Below are 19,642 nucleotides of genomic sequence, written 5' to 3' on the forward strand. Positions count from 1 at the left end.
TCTATCAACGGATAAAAAGAAAAAAAAAAACATGCATACAAACATTCTATCAGAAGTGTATATTGTTTGCAATTTTACTGGATGTTTTCCTATCTGGCTCCGTTTTGGTTGCTATTTTTAGAAGTTTTTGTAGAAAAAAATGTATTGTAGTAATTTGATATATGTGAGATAAGAAGGTGATTTCAAAATTTATTTATGAAAAACATAAAAATTTTTCTGCAAAACCACAATCCAAACAATCATGCCTCGTTACAATCTCTAGTGAATATTTGTTGGGAACAATAAAGCATACAGAGATAAAAGCAATTTTTTATAATTTGACAAATATCTATATCTATATCTATACTATATATATAAAGGGAGAGAAGAGAATTTGGTACAAACATTATATTGTCACTTTATTTACTTTCATTTTTACCCATATAGAAACTAATTTTACTTTAATTACTTACATACATTTTGTCAAGATGACGACTTACAAGCATTTCTTGATTTAATATTTGAATATTTTTTTCAATGTAACCACTCCTAAGCAGTAACTACCAACATGACAATCATTTTGTCAAAATAATTTAGAATATTAAATTTTGCTATAACAATAAAAATTTGTATAAAATTCATTCACCATAAATGTTATGCGTTTCTTTATTAACATACATTGAGTGAGTATGCGTTTATCACTAGTATACATCATAAGCATTAGATCCATGATAACTAATTTGAATTTGAATTTGAAATATAAATTATATATATAACCCTCTGATGTATATACTATAAGATTAAACGAGAAGGATATATTTTATTAAGCAATTCTATCTCCCTATTATTTTTTTTATTTCGAAGTTTACTTGCTAATTAGTTCATTCAATCCCCTTTTCGCGAAACATAATAACGAAACAAATACTAAGAGGCTGCTTGGTTCAGGGGTTTAGGTACTTGGAATTACAATAATTCCAATACTGCGCGCTTAATCCAGTGCAATGGGAATTGAAATATTGGAACCATATCTTAAAATTTGGTCATTTATGATTCTTGACCAAATTGGGAGGAATTGATCAAAACCTCATTTTAATTCCAACAGTGAACACATGAAGGATTAAAAAACTAAAAATTTCGAGGCAAAACTCTTTCCTCTTCTCCATCAATTATCCTTTCTCCCCTCTCCTCATCATTGACCCTCCGCCCCCTTACCTCTAACGACTGCATTCTCCAGGACATTTAAGAAACTTTCCCCCTCCTTTCTCGCCGCTAACCACATTCCCCCTCACACACCCAGTGGACTCGCTAAATTCCTTTTTCACTATCAAATCGTCCCTCTCAGCAGGCAACCCAACCTCATTCTTCTCCTTGTGAATAGCAAAGCTAATGTTTAATGGCAAGAAGGCTGGTGGCCATAGGTGGATTGCAGTGGTGCTTGCAAACAGATTTCAAGGATTGGGATGGAATTCGCCATTTCATTTTGGGATTTTGGTGGTGGTCTGGTAAAGTTAGCGGTGGTGAGGCATTGAGCCAAGAAGACAAAAAGTCCAAAGGAGACAAAAAATAAAAAGAGAAGCAAAAGTAAATTTTAATACGCATCCCACACCAAGAATTTGTTCTGTGGGAATGATAGCACCAGTTCACATTATTCCATTTCCCTTTCCAATTTCAAAGCATGAACCAAGCGCCCCCTAAATGGTTCAAGTGATTGTCGCTATTAGATTGGGAGGGAATGTCAACCGTGCTTTTCTTTCAGGAAATCCACATTACACGCATTTAGGGCAAAAATAAGATAATACAAAAAAGCCATGGAATTAAATCAGCTTCAACAATGACGTGGTATGATTGTCCAATTGTTTCCTTACACATTCAAAAAGGTAAAAGATGCAAATCTACTGCCATTTGAAAAAAAAAAAAAAAAAGCTTGAACCCATAGACTTGGCATCATGGAGAGATTTCTTTGGAAATTGATGTCACGTCACTTTATAATGGTACCACTTTGTTTTCATGATAGGTTAATTTTTTTTTTTAAGTAGACATTGTACTTGGCTTAAAAAATAAGTATGTGTTTAAATATATATAGAGTAAATCTTATATACACTGATAGTATATATATTATCACCGTTTGATTCATGATATGTGTATAAAAGTTGAATTTCAAATTCAAATTTTATATAATTGTCATTCATCAAACGCTGACGGTGTAGGAAAAATTAATCATTAAATAAATGCACTCTAGTAGCTTCAAAAGTAAATTGAAGCATAAATGCTATTTCCCTTTTCTTTTCTTCTTAATTTTAGTTGATTATCAATGGTAAATCGCCTATTCAACCTTCAAATACGTAATGCATGTCATTTTAATCACGAAATGCCAAATAAATGTCCAAAAGAAAACATAAAACCTTTTCTCGGTCTTGTTTGGATTGCTATTTTTTGAAGTTTTTTGTTTTCTATAAATATTTTTAATATATTTTTTTAATTATATTTTCACATTATATATTACATGTCAAAAATGGCTACAATATTTTTTGTCAAAAACTCTTAAAAGAAATGCAATCCAAATGGACAAAATCAACTTGCAATGAACTTATAAAATGAGAAATCAGCAATAGGTTTTGAAATTCATGTGACTTTCTGTATTGGATAAATAACCATATAACGAGAAAGACAAAAGTAACGTGGTATATGTAAGATAAAAAGTTAATTTAAAAAGTAAAAAAGGAGTTTAAACATTATTAAGTTGATTTGGAAGATACAGGAAATGGAAGCAAAACTGAAAGTACGTGATGCTACTCTATGCAAAGAGAATTACTAATAAAATAACAAAAACTTGTGGCCAAAAAGTCTAAAGTAATTCTTTTTTTCTTTATGGGTAGATGATGGTGCCTGTGTATTAAGTGCTCCATAATATTTGTGCTCCTGTAAATGGGGCACTAGACTATAGGACTTTTTCTTTACCCTCCTTTAGAAAACATTTTTAACTCAATTCGGATTGCTTTTTAAAAAAAAGGGGTTAATTGTAGCATACGTGAGATAAAAAAGAAATTAAAAATTAGAGTTTAAGAAATTTTTAAAATTTTGTTTTGCGAATAAATAAATGTACACAAAGAATGAACCATTTCAGATTGCTACTTTTGCTACCAAGCTGGATTGGATCGACCTTTGTTTTGCTCGTTTGGCAACCGGCAGTAGCATATGCTATTATGCTCCTCCAGTCAAATCACTTAAGTCAGTCTTATTTTTTCTCCGGACAAGGGCCGAAGTATTCTCAGAAAAATCATTCGGAATGATGTTGCGTAAAATGCACGCGGCGTAACTTTGCATGTATACGGCGTAACTTATTTTCAATAACATGTAATTATAAAATAAAATTTTATAAGTCTCACATGTATTATAAAAAATAAGGCACAAAATTTGAACCTTACAATTTTCTTTTTTTGCCAAATTTTGGCCATAACCTGCCAGAGTTCGTGCCCCTCTTTCTTTTTCTCCCCGCTTCTTTCATTCATTGATCCAGTCTAGAAGGACGAGGGGTCACAGGCGCCAGCAGCGGGTTTTCCGGAGATAGACACAAGGGCGTGAAAGCTGTCACTGTCTCACTTGCTTGCAAGCTGAAACTTAGACCGGGAATGGGATCTCAAGTTCCCAATCCCAGTGATAATTCCAATCCCACGCCCCCACACCCTTCATTCGACATTGAGTAACTTATTAGTTGTCCCGCAAATTGCTCAATAATTAATTAAAATTTGTGAATTAGATGATTCATGTGTTCATTTATAATAGTAGTAGTGTATGCTAAGTCACTATCAGTAATTTTTTTTTTATCACTTTGGGCAAATCTATAAAATCAAAATTGTTGAAGTTTGCCTTTTTTTTTTTTTTTTCTTTTTCTTGAGAGCATTCCCATTTTTCCCGTAGACTGCGGAATTCAAGATGTCTGTGTGCTGGCAAAACTCTCATCAAAGATAATAACAACGTTTTTCTCTTTGGTTTCAAGCCTGCTTTCGGGAACAAATTTGCCCTTATGTTGAATGAACATACCTTACTTGGCAACGCGTGAGCAAAATATAGTGAGATTGTTTGGATGGTGGATGGTTAATGGAAATAGAAGAGACAGTTCAATTCAATGTACTTGCTTGCTCAGGTTGTACTTGCGTTTTATGATCAAAATTTTGCTACTCCCTTGACACTCTCATTCCCTATTTTAAGATACTTTTTACAGAGAACTATTGAGAAACATGATGATTGCACTACGTGTTTATTCCACAACATTTTGTGTCCTTCATTGCTGTGCTTTTTATGCTTGGGTTGCTTGCTAATCTATTTTTTTTGCTTAAAGACTTTTTCGATTAAGTTTTAATTGACTGTTGAACAACTTGTGAAACAACCTATAAGTCACTCAATGAAAGAGACAATAGTAGGCTACAATAAGTAAAATTCTGATTCAGCATTATTTTGTCAACTAAATTCTTAATCATTTGGTTATTAGTAAGTTTTAATTGACCGTTGAACAAAACGTAAAACAATCTACGAGTCGCTCGATGATGATAGTAATGTTTGCCATACTTATTAGTAGATTTCCGCAAATTAAATTAGATTAACTGATGGTTCCCTGCTGGCAGACTTGTTAATGCTTAAACCAACGCCTGAAACTCGAGTCTTTTATGCGTTCCTTCAAAAAAAGAAAAAAAGGAAGGAGGTCTTCTATGCGCCGCTCAAGTATAGCTGCTCTCGTACTGCCGTCAATCCCATTTCACGAAATATATCACTAGGAAAAAAACAAAATATTTTACTGATTGATAAAGTCAAAAATAACTTTACCAAACCACAAATGTGTTAGTGAGCTTACCCCAAAAACAAAAAAACAAAATTGGGAGTTTGTTTGTGTGTTTCGTTTTCCTTTCTTGTCTATGTAGCATATGCTTATTCATTACTTGCTTTGTTTTGTTTAAATGCTAGGAATCAAAATCGACTGTAGTACGTGTACGTACATATTTTGGTGGGGAATGGGCTGGGGAGGAGGGGAGGGGGTGGGGTTCCTTTTTTTATCAAAAATAATTCCGTTTAGCACAGAGGTGGAGTGAGAGAGAAAAGCTTCGAAGCAGATCCCTTATGTAAGAGCAGTAGTACCACTCCTGATATGAGCCATGAACAACATAACAACTCATCAGTTCGGAAACCTGCAGGAGCCAAACAGATCTTCCCAAAATTAGCAGCAAAAAAAAGGCACAGACCAAGAATTCTTCTTCTTCTTGGCAGAAGAGATGAAGGGTGCCGACTTGAGAAAAACTCTTCGCGTTATAGACTCCAGAGAGTGCGGCAAATGATTACTAACTAGTCAATTAGGGGGATGATGAGACAAGACGAATCAGGTGGAGCAGTGGGAAGCAGCTCATCAACGACAAGGTGCCAAGACTGCGGGAACCAAGCCAAGAAGGACTGCGTTTACTTGAGGTGTAGAACTTGCTGCAAGACCAGAGGGTTTCAGTGCCAAACTCATGTTAAGAGCACTTGGGTCCCTGTCTCCAAAAGGCGCCCCAGACATCCTCACCAACTAATTTCCTCTACTCCCCAACACCATCTCTCTGACCCAAACCCTAAAAGATCCAGAGAAGGTACTCATCCCTCCTTTGGTACTTTTACCAGTACACTCTTCGCTCTGCCCTCTTATACACACACTCACACATCTCTTTTACCTTATATTACTATGTGGTATGGGACTAATTAAGTTGAAATACTGGCAGTGGTTTTTATCATCATGTCGAGCAGTATATAGTACTTTATGACATTTTAGCTTACTATGAAATATGAAATTGCTACATATGGTACATACCCAATATCCAAAAACCCTAGGTGGCGGCTTCTGTTTGTAAGAAAATACTACTACTGCTAGTTGCTTGTAGTATTTTGGATGCAACCCCAACAAAAATATATATAGTGTATACATATACACATATATATATATATATAGAGAGAGAGAGAGTGTGTGTGTGTGTGTGTCTGTGTAATTAAATTAGGTGTAGTTTTAATCTTGAGAGACTACTAGCTAGCTAGCTAGCTAGGTAAAACTAAACAAGTGCCTAAATTCATTCATTATACTATTCCCTATTCTTTAGTTTGTTTGGATTAGTTTTTATTGTTAATGTTGAGCTCTGTGTTTCTAGAGTTAATAGAAGGGAACTTTCCAGCCGAATTGAACGTTCCGGCTGTATTTAGATGTGTTCGAGTTAGCTCCATGGACAATGTGGTGGATCAGTTTGCGTACCAGACGTCGGTGAACATAGCGGGACATGTCTTCAAGGGTGTGCTTTACGACCAAGGCCCTGACAATCAATACAATATTCCCGGCGAAAGCTCCTCTGGTGGTGGTGGCGGCGGCGGCGGCAGCTTCCAGCAACCTAATCTCATCACTCAGACCACTTCAACTAGTACACCCTCCCCTCATTCTACTTACCCTAGCCCTTATAGTGCTTTCATGCCCGGTGCACATTTTTTCCCCTATCCAAAATCTTGAACGAGCGTGCGGTAGTCATCATTCACTGGTGAGGCTCCTAGCTAGCTGGCATTTTATGGGCATTATTCATCTAATTACTCGACATTTAACTTGATCAATGGAGAAAAAGAAAATAATAGGATAATGATTTAATTTCCAATTTGATTACTCATTCATCATTGTTCTTTTCTAATTCCAATGAAGAATTATTAGTTCTTGTCTGTGATTATTATATGACCGGCTAGATTGCTCATGGTCTTACAAATTTGTCATGTTGTCAATTCATCTCCTTTGGCCTTGCCTCAAATTAAATACACTCGTACTAGCTGGTTGTTTTTTTTCAGTTGTTTATGAACTTCGAAGCCACTTTTCTCCCTAATGTCAGTCTGTTTGCCGGGCTCATATGGGTCGGAATCTGTGTCTAACACCAAATGTAACAAGCTGGAGGGTTCTAATGATCACCATTATTCATGTCATGTCTCCCCATTCTTACTTTTTTACATCCATTTCCAGGATCAAGAATGAGTTTATAATATATGCATGGAGACCACGGGAAAACATTCATGGCCGACTAATCTAAATGTGTATCAACCTTTCGGTGTCTGAGTTATTAGTATATGATGGAAGAATTAAATTTTACTTTATGCAGTTTCTGGCCACTTATCTCTTGGACGGCTGAGTTGGGCTTCGCCGAAACTACACTGGTAGCTTTTTTCACGCCCTAATCCTTATTGTCGTTATTGATAACCCCCCCCCCCCCCCCTCTTTGGGTGGTCTGTGACATCAAGCAGAATCAGGGAATTTAACCAAAAAGAAGAAGCAGCTAACCTAACCATCAATAATATTTATTCGCGGGGGGCTAAAAGGAGGATGGAGAAAAGCATCTCGTAAATATATATTTGATGATAGTGACTCCAAGCGAAAGGCACCTACTAAGCCACATGTTTAACCTTTTGTACTAAAGAGACATTCACACTAACGCCAAAGGAAAAGATTGATGCCCCCTCGAGTACTGCTCCTGAGAGTGAGATTGACACAACCCTAGGAATATATCCTTGAGTACTAAAAGGAGTAAAAAAAAAAAAAAAAAAAAACCAAAGTTCATCATATGCAAAGGTTCTGTTAGGTTTAGATGCAACTAGAATCAACAACATCGATCGATCGTGATCAGCAATTCTAGGAAATATTCAGAGTGCATTCTCCCTCGCTCGCTCAATCAAAACCAGCTGCTGCTGGACTACTTTCCCCTTCCGTCAAGATTAAAAACTCCTTTTTTGGAATGAGAAACCAACTTCCAATGCGAGTTCTCTAGCAATAATATGCGAAACAGATAGTGATGTTTTCTTTGATTATAATACTGGGATAACAACTTTAACATGCTTAGATAAGCATCCTTATTAGCAGTCCCTTGGGGCCAGGCATGCATCAAAGCGTTTCCGAAAGGAATACTGCCTCCATTTTCAACTTTGCTCCTTGGACTTACTGAGGAGGAAATGGTTTTCTCGTATTCTGCTTTTCTGGCTTGCGCACCTCATGGGTAAAGATAAAAGAATCAGTACTTGTACGGACTCCATGCATGTGGATTCTCTTTGTGTAATACCATACTATAATATATTATTAGTGGCATTTTCATAAAACAAAATTATCTGAGAAATAAGAGATGCCGCTTAATTTTGAGACAGGCATGAGCTTACTTATCTGAGATTAGCTGATGAGGTCTATCTTAAGTCTTAATCTGTCTAAAAGACATAACGTTCAAACTTCCCACTTCTTCATTGACGAACCAGACGATCGACCAAGTTTTTCACTTCCCTGGATAATAAAAATTATGTGCAGGGCTTTGAGTTTTAAGACTTGGCTGCGCTCCTCCGATTGACAGATTCCCAATAAAACCTGTAGTAGCTCTTTTTTTTTTTTCCGTCAATTTTTTTTAAAATTTTAAGGACTGCCTTTTTATTTCTCGGAGTGCAGTTTTTGATTCGGTGAAGAGAGCCATGCAAATAATATATAGGACTGTTGTTTTCTCATGCGAGCAACTTATTATAATATAATCCCATAATCTACTCTTTAGTTCGTGAAGATGAATAAATGAAAGGTATATACCTTTTTTTTTGTGTCAAACGACAGTTATATACCTGTGTGTTCTTAAATATAATGTACTACGCTAGCATTTTCAAATCAATAATGTCCATCAATCAGCATACACATATAAAAATATATATTACAGACATGCACACACACATATATATATATATATATATATATATATATGTACATATAACGACCCCGAACTACAATCACAAACGCAATGATGGATCCAAGGGGGCTGAGGGGGCCCAAAGTTTTGAAAATTTTAATTCATAATATGTAAATATATGTATAAGCCAAAGTTGGCCCCCTAATTTTTTACAATTTTAGTTTATATTATGAGAGTTTATATATATATATATATATATATATATATCTGTGTGTGTGTGTACGAATTAGCCACTTTTTGATTTAATTTTTTCTTCAAAAAAAAGTTATTTAATTTTTATTGTACTAATTATTTAACATTCAAAAAATTAAACATATAATTTGATGATCCATAGTAAATTGACCCAATTTGATGTATTATAATAAAAGACTCAATTCATAATTATCAATGGGCTAAAATAAAAATAATTACTTTATTGGTCCATATACAAATATACACCTTAGCCTAATTGATAAAAAATTTAAAATTAGTGATCTATCCTCTTGTTGACTCGTATACAAATATACAAATAATTACTTGAAGGATGATCAAAATTTAGCACTGATTCAATTATAGATGAATTTAGTTTTATGAAAGAACGTAAAACTCAATTTGCTTTTAAGAAAAGAGGTTGAAATTTCAAGGTATGCTAACATAACTTTTATCTTTTATTAATTGAAAATAGTTATATTATATTGTATAGTTATATTTTTATTTTTGCACAAATGACATATTGAAGCATCTTCTCATAATGTACAATTTGGGTAGTTTGTTATGTTATAAGATATTTAATCAAGGTTATTTTTTGTCCTAATTTTTGTTATGACTATGAGCATATTTATGAAATAGACATACCTTTCTAATTAAAATTAATATTTGATATTTTAAGATGTCATATATTTAAATAGATGAAAATTATTTTGAACATAACATATTAAGATAATTTTGTTCGGAAAAATTTTGGCCCCCCTCCCAAGGAAAAAATCCTGGCTCCGTTTTATAGTCTATAGAATGGACATTTTTCAATTATGAAAATAATCAAAATAAAGCTCCAAAACAAGATAAAAGATCATTTCTTGAATCATTGCCTAACAATGTACGCAAAAAAGGAAGTTGTTTGAAAATTTAGCATTGATTCAATTAGAGATGAATTTAGTTATATGAAAGAAGATTTACTTTTAATAAAAGAGGATGAAATTTTAAGGTACATTAACATAACTTTTATCTTTTTTTAATTAAAAATAATTATATTTATATTACATAGTTATATTTTTGTTTTTGTTTTTGTACAGGTGACATATTGGAGCATCTTCTCATAATGTGCAACTTAAGTGGTTTGTGATATTATAAGATATTTAATCAAATGTTATTTTTTATCTTAATTTTAGTTATGACTATGCTACATATTTATGAAATAGACATATCTTTATAATTAAAATTAATATATGATATTTTAAGATGTCATATATTTAAATAAATAAAAATTAGTTTAAACATAATATATTAAGATAATTTTGTTCGAAAAAAATTTGGCTCTCCCAAGGAAAAAATTCCGTCACTGCACAAACGTGAGACAAAAGATTATCAGAATTGATGACTTTTTATTTGGTTCCACAGAAACTTTAAGCGCTTAAACATGACTTAATGTTTCTTTAATTATATATCGACAATGAGTAAAGTCTCTGCCTTTTCAAATTATCAAGGCTGTTAATGGTAGACCTTCTTGTTTAAGTGCTTGTGATTGACTTTAAACCGGTCCGTGTACTTTAACATGGTTTTTAGTGATGTTTAGTCCGAACGTATATTTTGTTGCAAAACTTGGCCATTGTGAAGGATATTCTTAAAAATCTTTCTTACCAAACCCTAGTCCACGTATCTAAATCTTTTGCTAAAATCTGTCGAGTAACTTTATGGATTTTAACTCTCATCATCAAATCCTCTTGTTTCGGGTTCGAGTTACCTATTGGAACTCCACTACTGACTAATTTGAATAGTTCAAAAAAGGAGGATTAACTTTTATGAACTAAAATTAGTATACATCATGTTAAATCAACATACTACTTTGAATTTTAAATATGGGTAGAGTCATTGAAAATTTCAACATTTTATGAAAGGAAAATTTGACAGTCTTTCAAAAGAAAATTCAAACGACTCTCCCATATTTTTTCTATAAGAAGTTGTACATAAAACATGACAAGTAATAATTTACAAGACGAATATGTGTGTTAGTTAAATACTCACTAAACTAAAGAGAATAAATAGGTTCCACGGAGGTATCGATCCCTTGACACACACACGTACATACAAATACACATACACACACATCAATATAGCATTCTCTTATTAAACGCTATCGGATTACTTGTCGATAACCTCTCATCAATCTCAAATTCTAATGGATTACCCATTGACTATCTAATTGGATTAACTATCAAGTTGAGTACCCGTGGATATTGGGTTTTGCCCTTCCCGCCGCCATCCTCAGTGAAGTTTTCATTAATCTAAGTTGATTTGCGTTTTTCTTTCCTTTCAAACGTACTTTATTTTTCTTGTGTTCATCAAGGTGATTTAGACTTTTAGTTGTGTGTGCAATTTCCATTTTTCTTCTTTAAGGAAGAGTTTTGAAAAAGTATTATTACTACCCTCTGATAGTAACTTTTTTTTTCCCAACCCAAAAGAATGTTGCGGGGAAAAAAAAAGCGATAGAACAAATCAGGATAATTCTATACGATCTTAGGGAAGTGGTGAGAACGCAAGCAGGGAAAGTGGAAGTAAACTCAGGCAAAGAGAGAAGAGGGAAACTACAAAAAATTTTAAGACCTGCGTTGTAATAATTTTTCGTACTGTAAATCATTATCCTTTTCTAAAACAGGCATTTACGGGAATTGAAAGGTGGTTTTTGTACAAGATACTATGGGCCAAATTCTCCTCAAGTTGGACAAGGTCGGTCCAGCACAGTCCAGTAACAACTGACTTTGGAGTGGAGGACCCAGGGCATGACCGTAATCTTTTTTCTTTTCAAAGTATCACCGATTGGTGGTTTGTACCCAAAAGTATCAGTTGTGGCGCTCTAGAGAAATTACTCTATGAATTCATTGTTCAAAGTTGTTGAAGCCCATGATAGTGGACAAAAAAAAAAAAAACTTTAGTATCCGTTAGTGAATATAAGAGTATTTTATATGCAAATTAGGGGTAATAAGTAGAAAATTTTATTGGTTGTCAAGTAATCTGATTATTAATGTTTAAAAGTACTAAATAACTAGCACAAGTGGAGGCACAAGTGGAGGCATGTTATTTCCAAGGATTAATGCCTTGCGGAGGGTCCAGGCATAGCTTCTCCCCACCTGAAGCCCATTTACAAAGCCCAATCAATCACGCAACTGAGTGACGACTTCACCTCACCCGCCAATTTGGCGCCAAAACTACCAATCCTTCCCGCCAAAAACCAATCAACCAGACCAGACCTGACCTCCCCCGCCAGCATCTATCCAGCGCCAAATCCTCCCCAACTTCTCTCTCTCTGTCATACAGATCCGCATCGACCATGGCTTCCGATTCATCTCCGGGCAACATCAATGGCGGTAAATTTCCTTCTCTCTACCGTGGAATACCTTTAGAACAGTTTACGTTATACTTTTAAAGTTCTTAAAAAAGTAGATTGATTTTAGTTCTCTCTCATATCAGGTCCATCATCACCTGATGACATAATTTCGAGCCCAATTGGGAACACGCTGTCATCCCCTGGAGATAGCACTCGCCGAAAGCGAGGTCGCCGCTCCACTGCTGCATATGCCACCCCACCGCCGCCTGCAAGCTCTCGTTTCGCCACTCCCGAGGGCACCCCAACCCTATCCAGCACAAATCCACGCCGAGGCAGAAGGAGAGTATCTACCGCTACCCCCACTGGTGCTGCAGCTACGCCTTCCTCCACCGATGACGGCCCACCTTCTTCTGAAGCCGGTGACGCTGATGATGCTGATGAAACCCCGCCAATGTATGTCTGGGGAACTAACATAAGCGTTCAAGATGTGAATGCGGCAATTTTAAGGTTTTTGAGGCATTTTCGCGAAAACCCTTCTCAAACTGAAGGGAAATACATGAGGGCTATCAATTATGTAATTGAAATTGAAGGGGATTCACTTGATGTCGATGCACATGACGTGTTTGATTATGATAGCGATCTTTATGCCAAAATGGTTAGGTACCCTCTTGAAGTTCTTGCAATTTTTGATATTGTGTTGATGGATATGGTTAGTAGAATCAACCCTTTGTTCGAAAAGCATATACAAGCAAGGATTTTCAACCTAAAGGTCTCCACTTCAATGAGAAGTCTCAATCCATCTGGTCAGCTTTTTTTCTTTTCTTTTCTTTTTTTTTTTAATTACGTTTCAAGTTTTCTTACAAACAGCTAACTAAGACTGAATTGGTGATTTTTTTGGTTCATTAGATATTGAAAAGATGGTGTCGTTGAAGGGAATGATTATTAGATGTAGTTCAATTATACCTGAGATCAGGGAAGCAATTTTTAGATGCCTTGTATGCGGCTACTACTCTGATCCTGTTGTTGTGGACAGAGGTAAGTGATGGCAATGTTATTCCAGTTCACGCCCTAGTTACCTAGAAAATGTAGAATATCATGGATGAACGATAATATTGAACTCTACTATTTTTTTTTTTTCCATCTTTTGGACGTTGTGGGTGCTGACAGGAAGGATTAATGAGCCTTTGATTTGTGGGAAGCAAGAATGTCTTGCCAGAAATTCCATGACCCTTGTTCATAATAGATGCAGGTAATGCACTAATACACTTCGTTTCATTTGTTTATTTCTGGATGCCGTACTTATCTGAATTAGAATACAATACTTCTAGTTTGATGTAATGCTGGCCCGGAATCACTGGTCCTTTTGCCATTGCTGCTGCCATCGGTATATCCTATCATTATCCATGTTGCACGTTTTTTTTGTGTCCTCATCTTCCTCCTGGTGGTATATTGATCAGCATATCACTGTTTCTGACAATTCCTGACCATTGAAAATGAACTCTCTTGTCTGTAGACGTTGTTTGATGACCACTTGCCTGCTTATCCGTTTCCTTTGTAGCATAGGGCATAGCATTCATTTTGCTATGTCAGTGGCCTAATTTGATGATTTAAGACTCACCTTATACTTGTCAAAGATGCTTGATTTCATGTAGAGAGTGTTTTGGAATTAGATTCATCTTGAAAAATAGTGGTGCCATTTAAAAAATCAGATAATATGTGAAATTCCAATTGAGAGGCAAGGAAATTGAATGCAAAAGCTAACTTATGCTTTTTATAGCATAAGCTGAATATATCTTCTAATAGACATATAAACCATGTTTCTTCAGATATTGTACTTGGAAAAGCCTAAGCAAATCCTAATCTAATTCAGGTCAATTAAAACATCATTTACTTGTAATGCTTTGGAAAACAGGTTTGCTGATAAACAGATTGTAAGACTCCAGGAGACACCTGATGAGATCCCAGAGGGAGGAACACCTCACACGGTAAGCTTGTTAATGCATGACAAGCTGGTAGATGCTGGGAAGCCTGGTGACAGGGTTGAGGTAAGATCATCATATGTAAAATTCTTTGCCCTTTTAAGATATGAAATTTATTTGTCATGTCTCTTTTGACTTCTTCTATCATTTCTGATTTGTGGGATTCGTGCTTTTCAGGTAACAGGAATTTACAGGGCTATGAGTGTCAGAATTGGGCCAACACAGAGAACTGTGAAATCACTGTTTAAGGCAAGAAATCATTTTGTGCTTGACTTCCTGAATTAATTTGAAAACTTGGAGAGAGCTTAACTTTGAATTACTTTAACTATTTCAAATGTGGCCAAGAAGTTAACTACAATTTATGGTTGAAATTGTCTTGGTCTCAGACATACATTGACTGTCTTCACCTGAAGAAGACTGACAAGTCAAGAATGCAAGCAGAAGATCCCATGGAAACTGAAAATGGCACTGCTAGAAGTGATGACGACACTATTGACTATGACAACAAGGTAGTTAATGTGTTTCTTTCTTTGTTAACTAACGAATTTTATTACCAATATTTTCCTAAAAAATCTTCTAATTGAATTGCAGGTGGAAAAGTTAAAGGAACTTTCTCAGCTGCCTGATATATATGAACGGTTAACAAGATCTTTGGCACCAAACATATGGGAGTTGGAAGATGTAAAAAAGGGACTTCTTTGCCAGGTACATTCAGTGAAAAATCAGTTGAGTGGTGAGAAAGATATCAGTTGCTGATACTGATTTTATTTATACTGATATTGAGGGTCCTGCCTTGTGTGTAGCTTTTTGGTGGAAATGCATTGACATTACCATCTGGGGCAAGCTTCCGCGGCGACATTAACATTCTTCTAGTTGGTGACCCGGGAACCAGTAAATCCCAGCTTCTTCAGTACATTCACAAGCTGTCTCCTCGTGGAATCTATACAAGTGGACGAGGAAGCTCAGCCGTTGGACTAACAGCTTATGTTACCAAAGATCCCGAGACTGGTGAAACTGTATGACATGTATTCCATTGATTTATCGGTTTGCAATGCAACATGGGGAACCTGGATTTGATTTCAGTGATGATTGTAGGTTCTCGAAAGTGGAGCCTTGGTTTTGAGTGACAGAGGAATTTGCTGTATTGATGAATTTGATAAAATGTCTGATAATGCAAGGAGCATGTTACATGAGGTAAGACCCAAGTTATACTCCTTTACTTTATATAGGTGAAAATGGAGCTTGAAATCTGGAATTCTTTTGTTACTTCATGGTTGCATGAACTGAATTGTTGAATCGCTTATTTGGCTCCAACCTTTGCAGGTGATGGAGCAACAAACAGTTTCAATAGCCAAGGCGGGAATTATTGCTTCACTAAATGCTAGAACTTCAGTTTTGGCTTGTGCAAATCCAATTGGTTCACGTTATAATCCTCGTTTGTCAGTGATTGATAACATACATCTTCCTCCTACCCTGTTATCTAGGTGAGATTCTTAGATCTAGTGCTCCAAGGATGTAACCTTCAAACATGGATGAATTTGGTATTATGATGAAAAATGCTTCTTAGTATATGCTCTTGTAGGACTCTTACATAAATTAAGTCTAGTAGAAAATATAGGCCTTTTACTGAGGACACTGGCGAAAATACCCTTTGTTTGTAATTCATTTTTTTCCACTGTTTATTAGACTCAGACTTCCTCCAGAACACCCTGACCAATCACTCATTGTTCCAGGTTTGATCTCATCTACTTAATTCTTGACAAGGCAGATGAGCAGATAGACAGGCGTCTTGCAAAGCACATTGTTGCACTACACTTTGAAAATCCTGAGGTTCCTTTTTTTTTTTATCTTTGTAATTTTGTTGACTTTATAACCATTTCTGGAAAATCCTTTATGTTCATTTGCCAATTTTCATTTTCTTGCAGATTTTGCAGGAGGACATCATCGACCTTCCAACTTTAACTGCTTACATGAGCTATGCAAGAAAAAATATACATCCTCAACTTTCTGATGAAGCTGCTGAAGAGTTGACTAGAGGTTATGTTGAGATGAGAAGAAGGGGAAATTTTCCAGGCAGTAGCAAGAAGGTAAATTATGAGGTTTTTATTCTTTTCTTTTATTGCTTTTGGTTGTTGTATTCTATCTAGTGGTACCTTTCGATATTCATAATTAGGTTTTTAGAAGTAAAATTTTTCTTATTCCTGGAGAAGTCATTGTAGTCTCTTTAAGTTATTTGGATGTTTCGCTCACAAAATTACATTCAATTGTAGTATGATGGCTTTAATATGTTCCTAAACATGGAGTTTTGTCGTGATGTATCGTCTTAAAATTTGTTCTGTCTTTCTGCCTGCAAATGTTTTTCAAAGAACCAGTAAATAGTTCTCGGGTATAAGCTTTGTGGAGTTACTTGCCTTTTATCTTCTTCAGGTCATAACAGCAACGCCAAGACAAATTGAGAGTTTGATACGCCTGAGTGAGGCTTTGGCTAGGATTCGATTCTCTGAATGGGTGTGTATGCTTTTGCCAAGTGACCTTGCAGGCACATTGAGGAAATAAATGATTTACAGTAATTATTTTCCCATGCACATAGGTCGAAAAGCAGGATGTAATGGAGGCTTTCCGGCTTCTTGAAGTTGCGCTGCAGCAGTCCGCAACAGATCATTCTACTGGTTTGTTTCTTCTATTGTATAATTTTTTTAAACTTTTACTACCTGAAGTGCTTCTTGGCTCCACTTTAACATTTTCCTGATTATGTCTATTGTGGCCAAATTTGTGATTTCTTGAATAGGAACCATTGACATGGATCTAATCACAACTGGAGTTTCTGCAAGTGAGCGGATGAGAAGAGAGAATTTAGTATCAACCACCCGCAACATAATAATGGAGAAAATGCAAATAGGTGGATCCTCAACCCGCCTGCTGGAGGTACGAGTACAACTAGTTTTCCAAGTCTACTTGGTCTTTTAGCTTTCACAACATATTCAGAAGCTGATTTATGCTGAAAATCTGTAATTAGTTGCTGGAAGAGTTGAAGAAGCAAAATTCTGGTGCTGAAGTTCACCTCAATGATGTAAATGTCTTTCCCCACTCTTTACCCCTCTGTTTGTCTCTTTCATGCACGCAGTAAAATAGTCCACAATGGCACTTAACAATATCTATTGCCGTGTTCTTGTTGTATCAGCTGCGGAATGCTCTAGCCACTCTTGCAAGTGAAGGTTTCGTTGTTGTCCATGGTGACAGTGTGAAAAGAATATGATTAAACCTTAACCGGTACGGGACACTTGCTAAAATAGTTTCAGATTTTGAGTTCATTATACATGGCACCGAAAATTGACGCAAGAGTTTCCATTTTCGGGTCTACATGAATGTTTATCAGGAGGAGTTGGAATGTGACTGGCAGGCCATGCACTTGGTGCTGGGAAGCGGTTTTGATTATACGCCTAGAGTCTCTTGCAGCTCGTAAACTCGTTGTGCTGCTCGGAATGGCCAGCATCTTGCATTCATCATAAAGTCGTTTTGTTCTGCTGACATGGAGCTTCGACCTCCTAATCTGTATCGGGGCATGTGATGCTAGTTGGACAGTGATGTCGCGCGTTAAATGAAAATCTTGAAAGAGGTTCTGAAAAGCTGCTGTGATGGAGAGGTCATCCATATTGTAAATTATGTAAATTTCTTTGCTAGACACCGGGAAGGATGCAAATGCGAGATCAATCATCAATGAAAGATGAATTGACTTGAGCAGCATGCCTTGATCCTTTGAATATGAGTTACTCCGTCGTGTCGTACGGGTGCTTATTATTCTTCATCAGTTCTTAATTTCCAATTTTTTTTTTTTGGTTCTTTTTTCCCTGGAGAACGCTATAGCTTAAAATATTTTATGAAAGAAGTCCTGAAATATTAGCAATCTCGCCGGTGGCTTCCGCGATTATATAAAGGGTAAATTATATTTTACCCCCCTGTGGTTTATCCTTTTTTTACATAACCCTCATATGGTTTCAAAAGCTATACATAACCTCCTCATGGCTTGGATTAAAGTGTCAAAGTAACGGAAATAGTCACTCGTCACGGAACTTCTAAAAATGTCGAAATTACCCTTATAAATACATGACACATTAACCCCCTATGATTTTTATATTTTATCATATAACCCCCTTATGGTTTAATACTTTACCATATAACCCCCTTATGATTTTCAAAATATACACATAACCCCCCTTGGTTAATACATAAATTTCAACCTTACATAAGGCTATTTTTGACATTTTAGGTGACGCCGTTACGAGTGACTATTTCCGTTACTTTGACATTTTAATCCAAACCATAAGGGGGTTATGTATAACTTTTGAAACTATAGGGGGGTTATGTGAAAAACGCTAAACCACAGGGGGGTAAAGTAGAATTTGCCCTTATATAAATCAGAAAGGGGGAAATTGTAATTAATCCCTTTTTATGCCCATAATTGACAACGGACAGTTTCTTCCTGTTGTCTTACCCTCAACTAATTCTTTAATTGCATCTTATTGATTCTTTTGGTCCCTAATTAACCTTAGCTAATATCATCTTTAAATTAACGATGAAAAGTTGATAAGATCAAATTTAATACGTACTTCCACGTGATGTCAGGCAAGAGGGAAATGGTATTACAAAAAACATTTAAATTGTAATAAATAAGTATAATTATGATACAGTTAGAAGATCTAATAGTTGCAACGTGTAATTTTTTAATTCACATTTTGATCCTTGTAAACAAATGGCATTGAGCCTTTCCGCCTAAGCTCTTTGGACCGAAGTGTAAAAAAAGTAAAATAAGATGATAATGGATAGAAATTGTTTTTTCCCCTTTTGTAGGAAAAAGTTTAGAAGAAGAGGAATGCCATACCATTTCAAACGCTGAAAGTTCAAATATTAGTGTATCTCCATGAGACGTTAGGCGGAAGGAAAATGGTTAGACAAAGGTCATTTAAATTGTAATAAATAAGTATAATGACGATTAAGTTAGAAGATCTAATAGTCGCAACATGTAATTTTTTTTATTCAAATTTTGATCCTTATAGACAATTGCTATTGAGCCTTTTCACCAAAGCCCTTAGGACCCATAATGTAAATGTGAAAAAAAGGATAAAAATTGGATTTTTTTTCTTTTTGTAGGAAAAAAGTTTAGAAGGAGAGGACCGTTATATTGTTATGTCATTTTCAAGGGCATAGCAAACTATCAATGTATTTTTTTCAAAAAATTATAGTAATTTTTACATATTCCATATAAATAAAACTTATAATGATTCTTACATATTTTCTAATAATGAAAGACTTATAATGGATTTAAATGAATTTGGGGGCGGGGGTAGGGTGAACAAGCCTTATTAATGTACTTGGCCAAAAAAAAGGGGAATTGACATCACTAATGAACAATGAAG

The 19,642-nt window shown here is 35.5% G+C and overlaps 2 protein-coding genes across 2 annotated transcripts; both read left to right on the plus strand.

Moving 5' to 3' along the window:
* The first annotated feature begins 5,000 nt into the window (after positions 1-5,000).
* Positions 5,001-7,566, plus strand: LOC113729571 (protein SHI RELATED SEQUENCE 3). The gene is made up of 3 exons (XM_072074595.1): positions 5,001-5,594; positions 6,144-6,521; positions 7,122-7,566. Exons 1-2 carry the CDS (start codon positions 5,330-5,332, stop codon positions 6,491-6,493), a joined length of 615 nt encoding a protein of 204 aa, XP_071930696.1. The 5' UTR covers positions 5,001-5,329; the 3' UTR covers positions 6,494-6,521; positions 7,122-7,566.
* Positions 7,567-12,134: 4,568 nt separating this feature from the next.
* On the plus strand, positions 12,135-18,135 carry LOC113731230 (DNA replication licensing factor MCM4). The gene is made up of 19 exons (XM_027256375.2): positions 12,135-12,289; positions 12,393-13,052; positions 13,156-13,284; positions 13,417-13,498; positions 14,162-14,294; positions 14,406-14,477; positions 14,615-14,737; positions 14,820-14,933; positions 15,032-15,244; positions 15,324-15,422; positions 15,552-15,712; positions 15,962-16,058; positions 16,154-16,315; positions 16,656-16,736; positions 16,819-16,897; positions 17,017-17,153; positions 17,245-17,298; positions 17,410-17,498; positions 17,605-18,135. Exons 1-18 carry the CDS (start codon positions 12,253-12,255, stop codon positions 17,482-17,484), a joined length of 2,508 nt encoding a protein of 835 aa, XP_027112176.1. The 5' UTR covers positions 12,135-12,252; the 3' UTR covers positions 17,485-17,498; positions 17,605-18,135.
* The last annotated feature ends 1,507 nt before the right edge of the window (positions 18,136-19,642 follow it).

Source organism: Coffea arabica, chromosome 2c (assembly GCF_036785885.1).
Source record: "Coffea arabica cultivar ET-39 chromosome 2c, Coffea Arabica ET-39 HiFi, whole genome shotgun sequence".
Lineage (NCBI taxonomy): Eukaryota > Viridiplantae > Streptophyta > Magnoliopsida > Gentianales > Rubiaceae > Coffea > Coffea arabica.

Bases quoted from the DNA above. Each gene is read 5' to 3' on its own strand.
- LOC113729571 (XM_072074595.1), top strand. From the start codon at position 5,330: ATGATGAGACAAGACGAATCAGGTGGAGCAGTGGGAAGCAGCTCATCA. The intron at 5,595-6,143 runs GTACTCATCCCT...CTGTGTTTCTAG, and splicing joins CCCTAAAAGATCCAGAGAAG to AGTTAATAGAAGGGAACTTT.
- LOC113731230 (XM_027256375.2), top strand. From the start codon at position 12,253: ATGGCTTCCGATTCATCTCCGGGCAACATCAATGGCG. The intron at 12,290-12,392 runs GTAAATTTCCTT...CTCTCATATCAG, and splicing joins TCCGGGCAACATCAATGGCG to GTCCATCATCACCTGATGAC. The intron at 15,245-15,323 runs GTATGACATGTA...TGATGATTGTAG, and splicing joins ATCCCGAGACTGGTGAAACT to GTTCTCGAAAGTGGAGCCTT.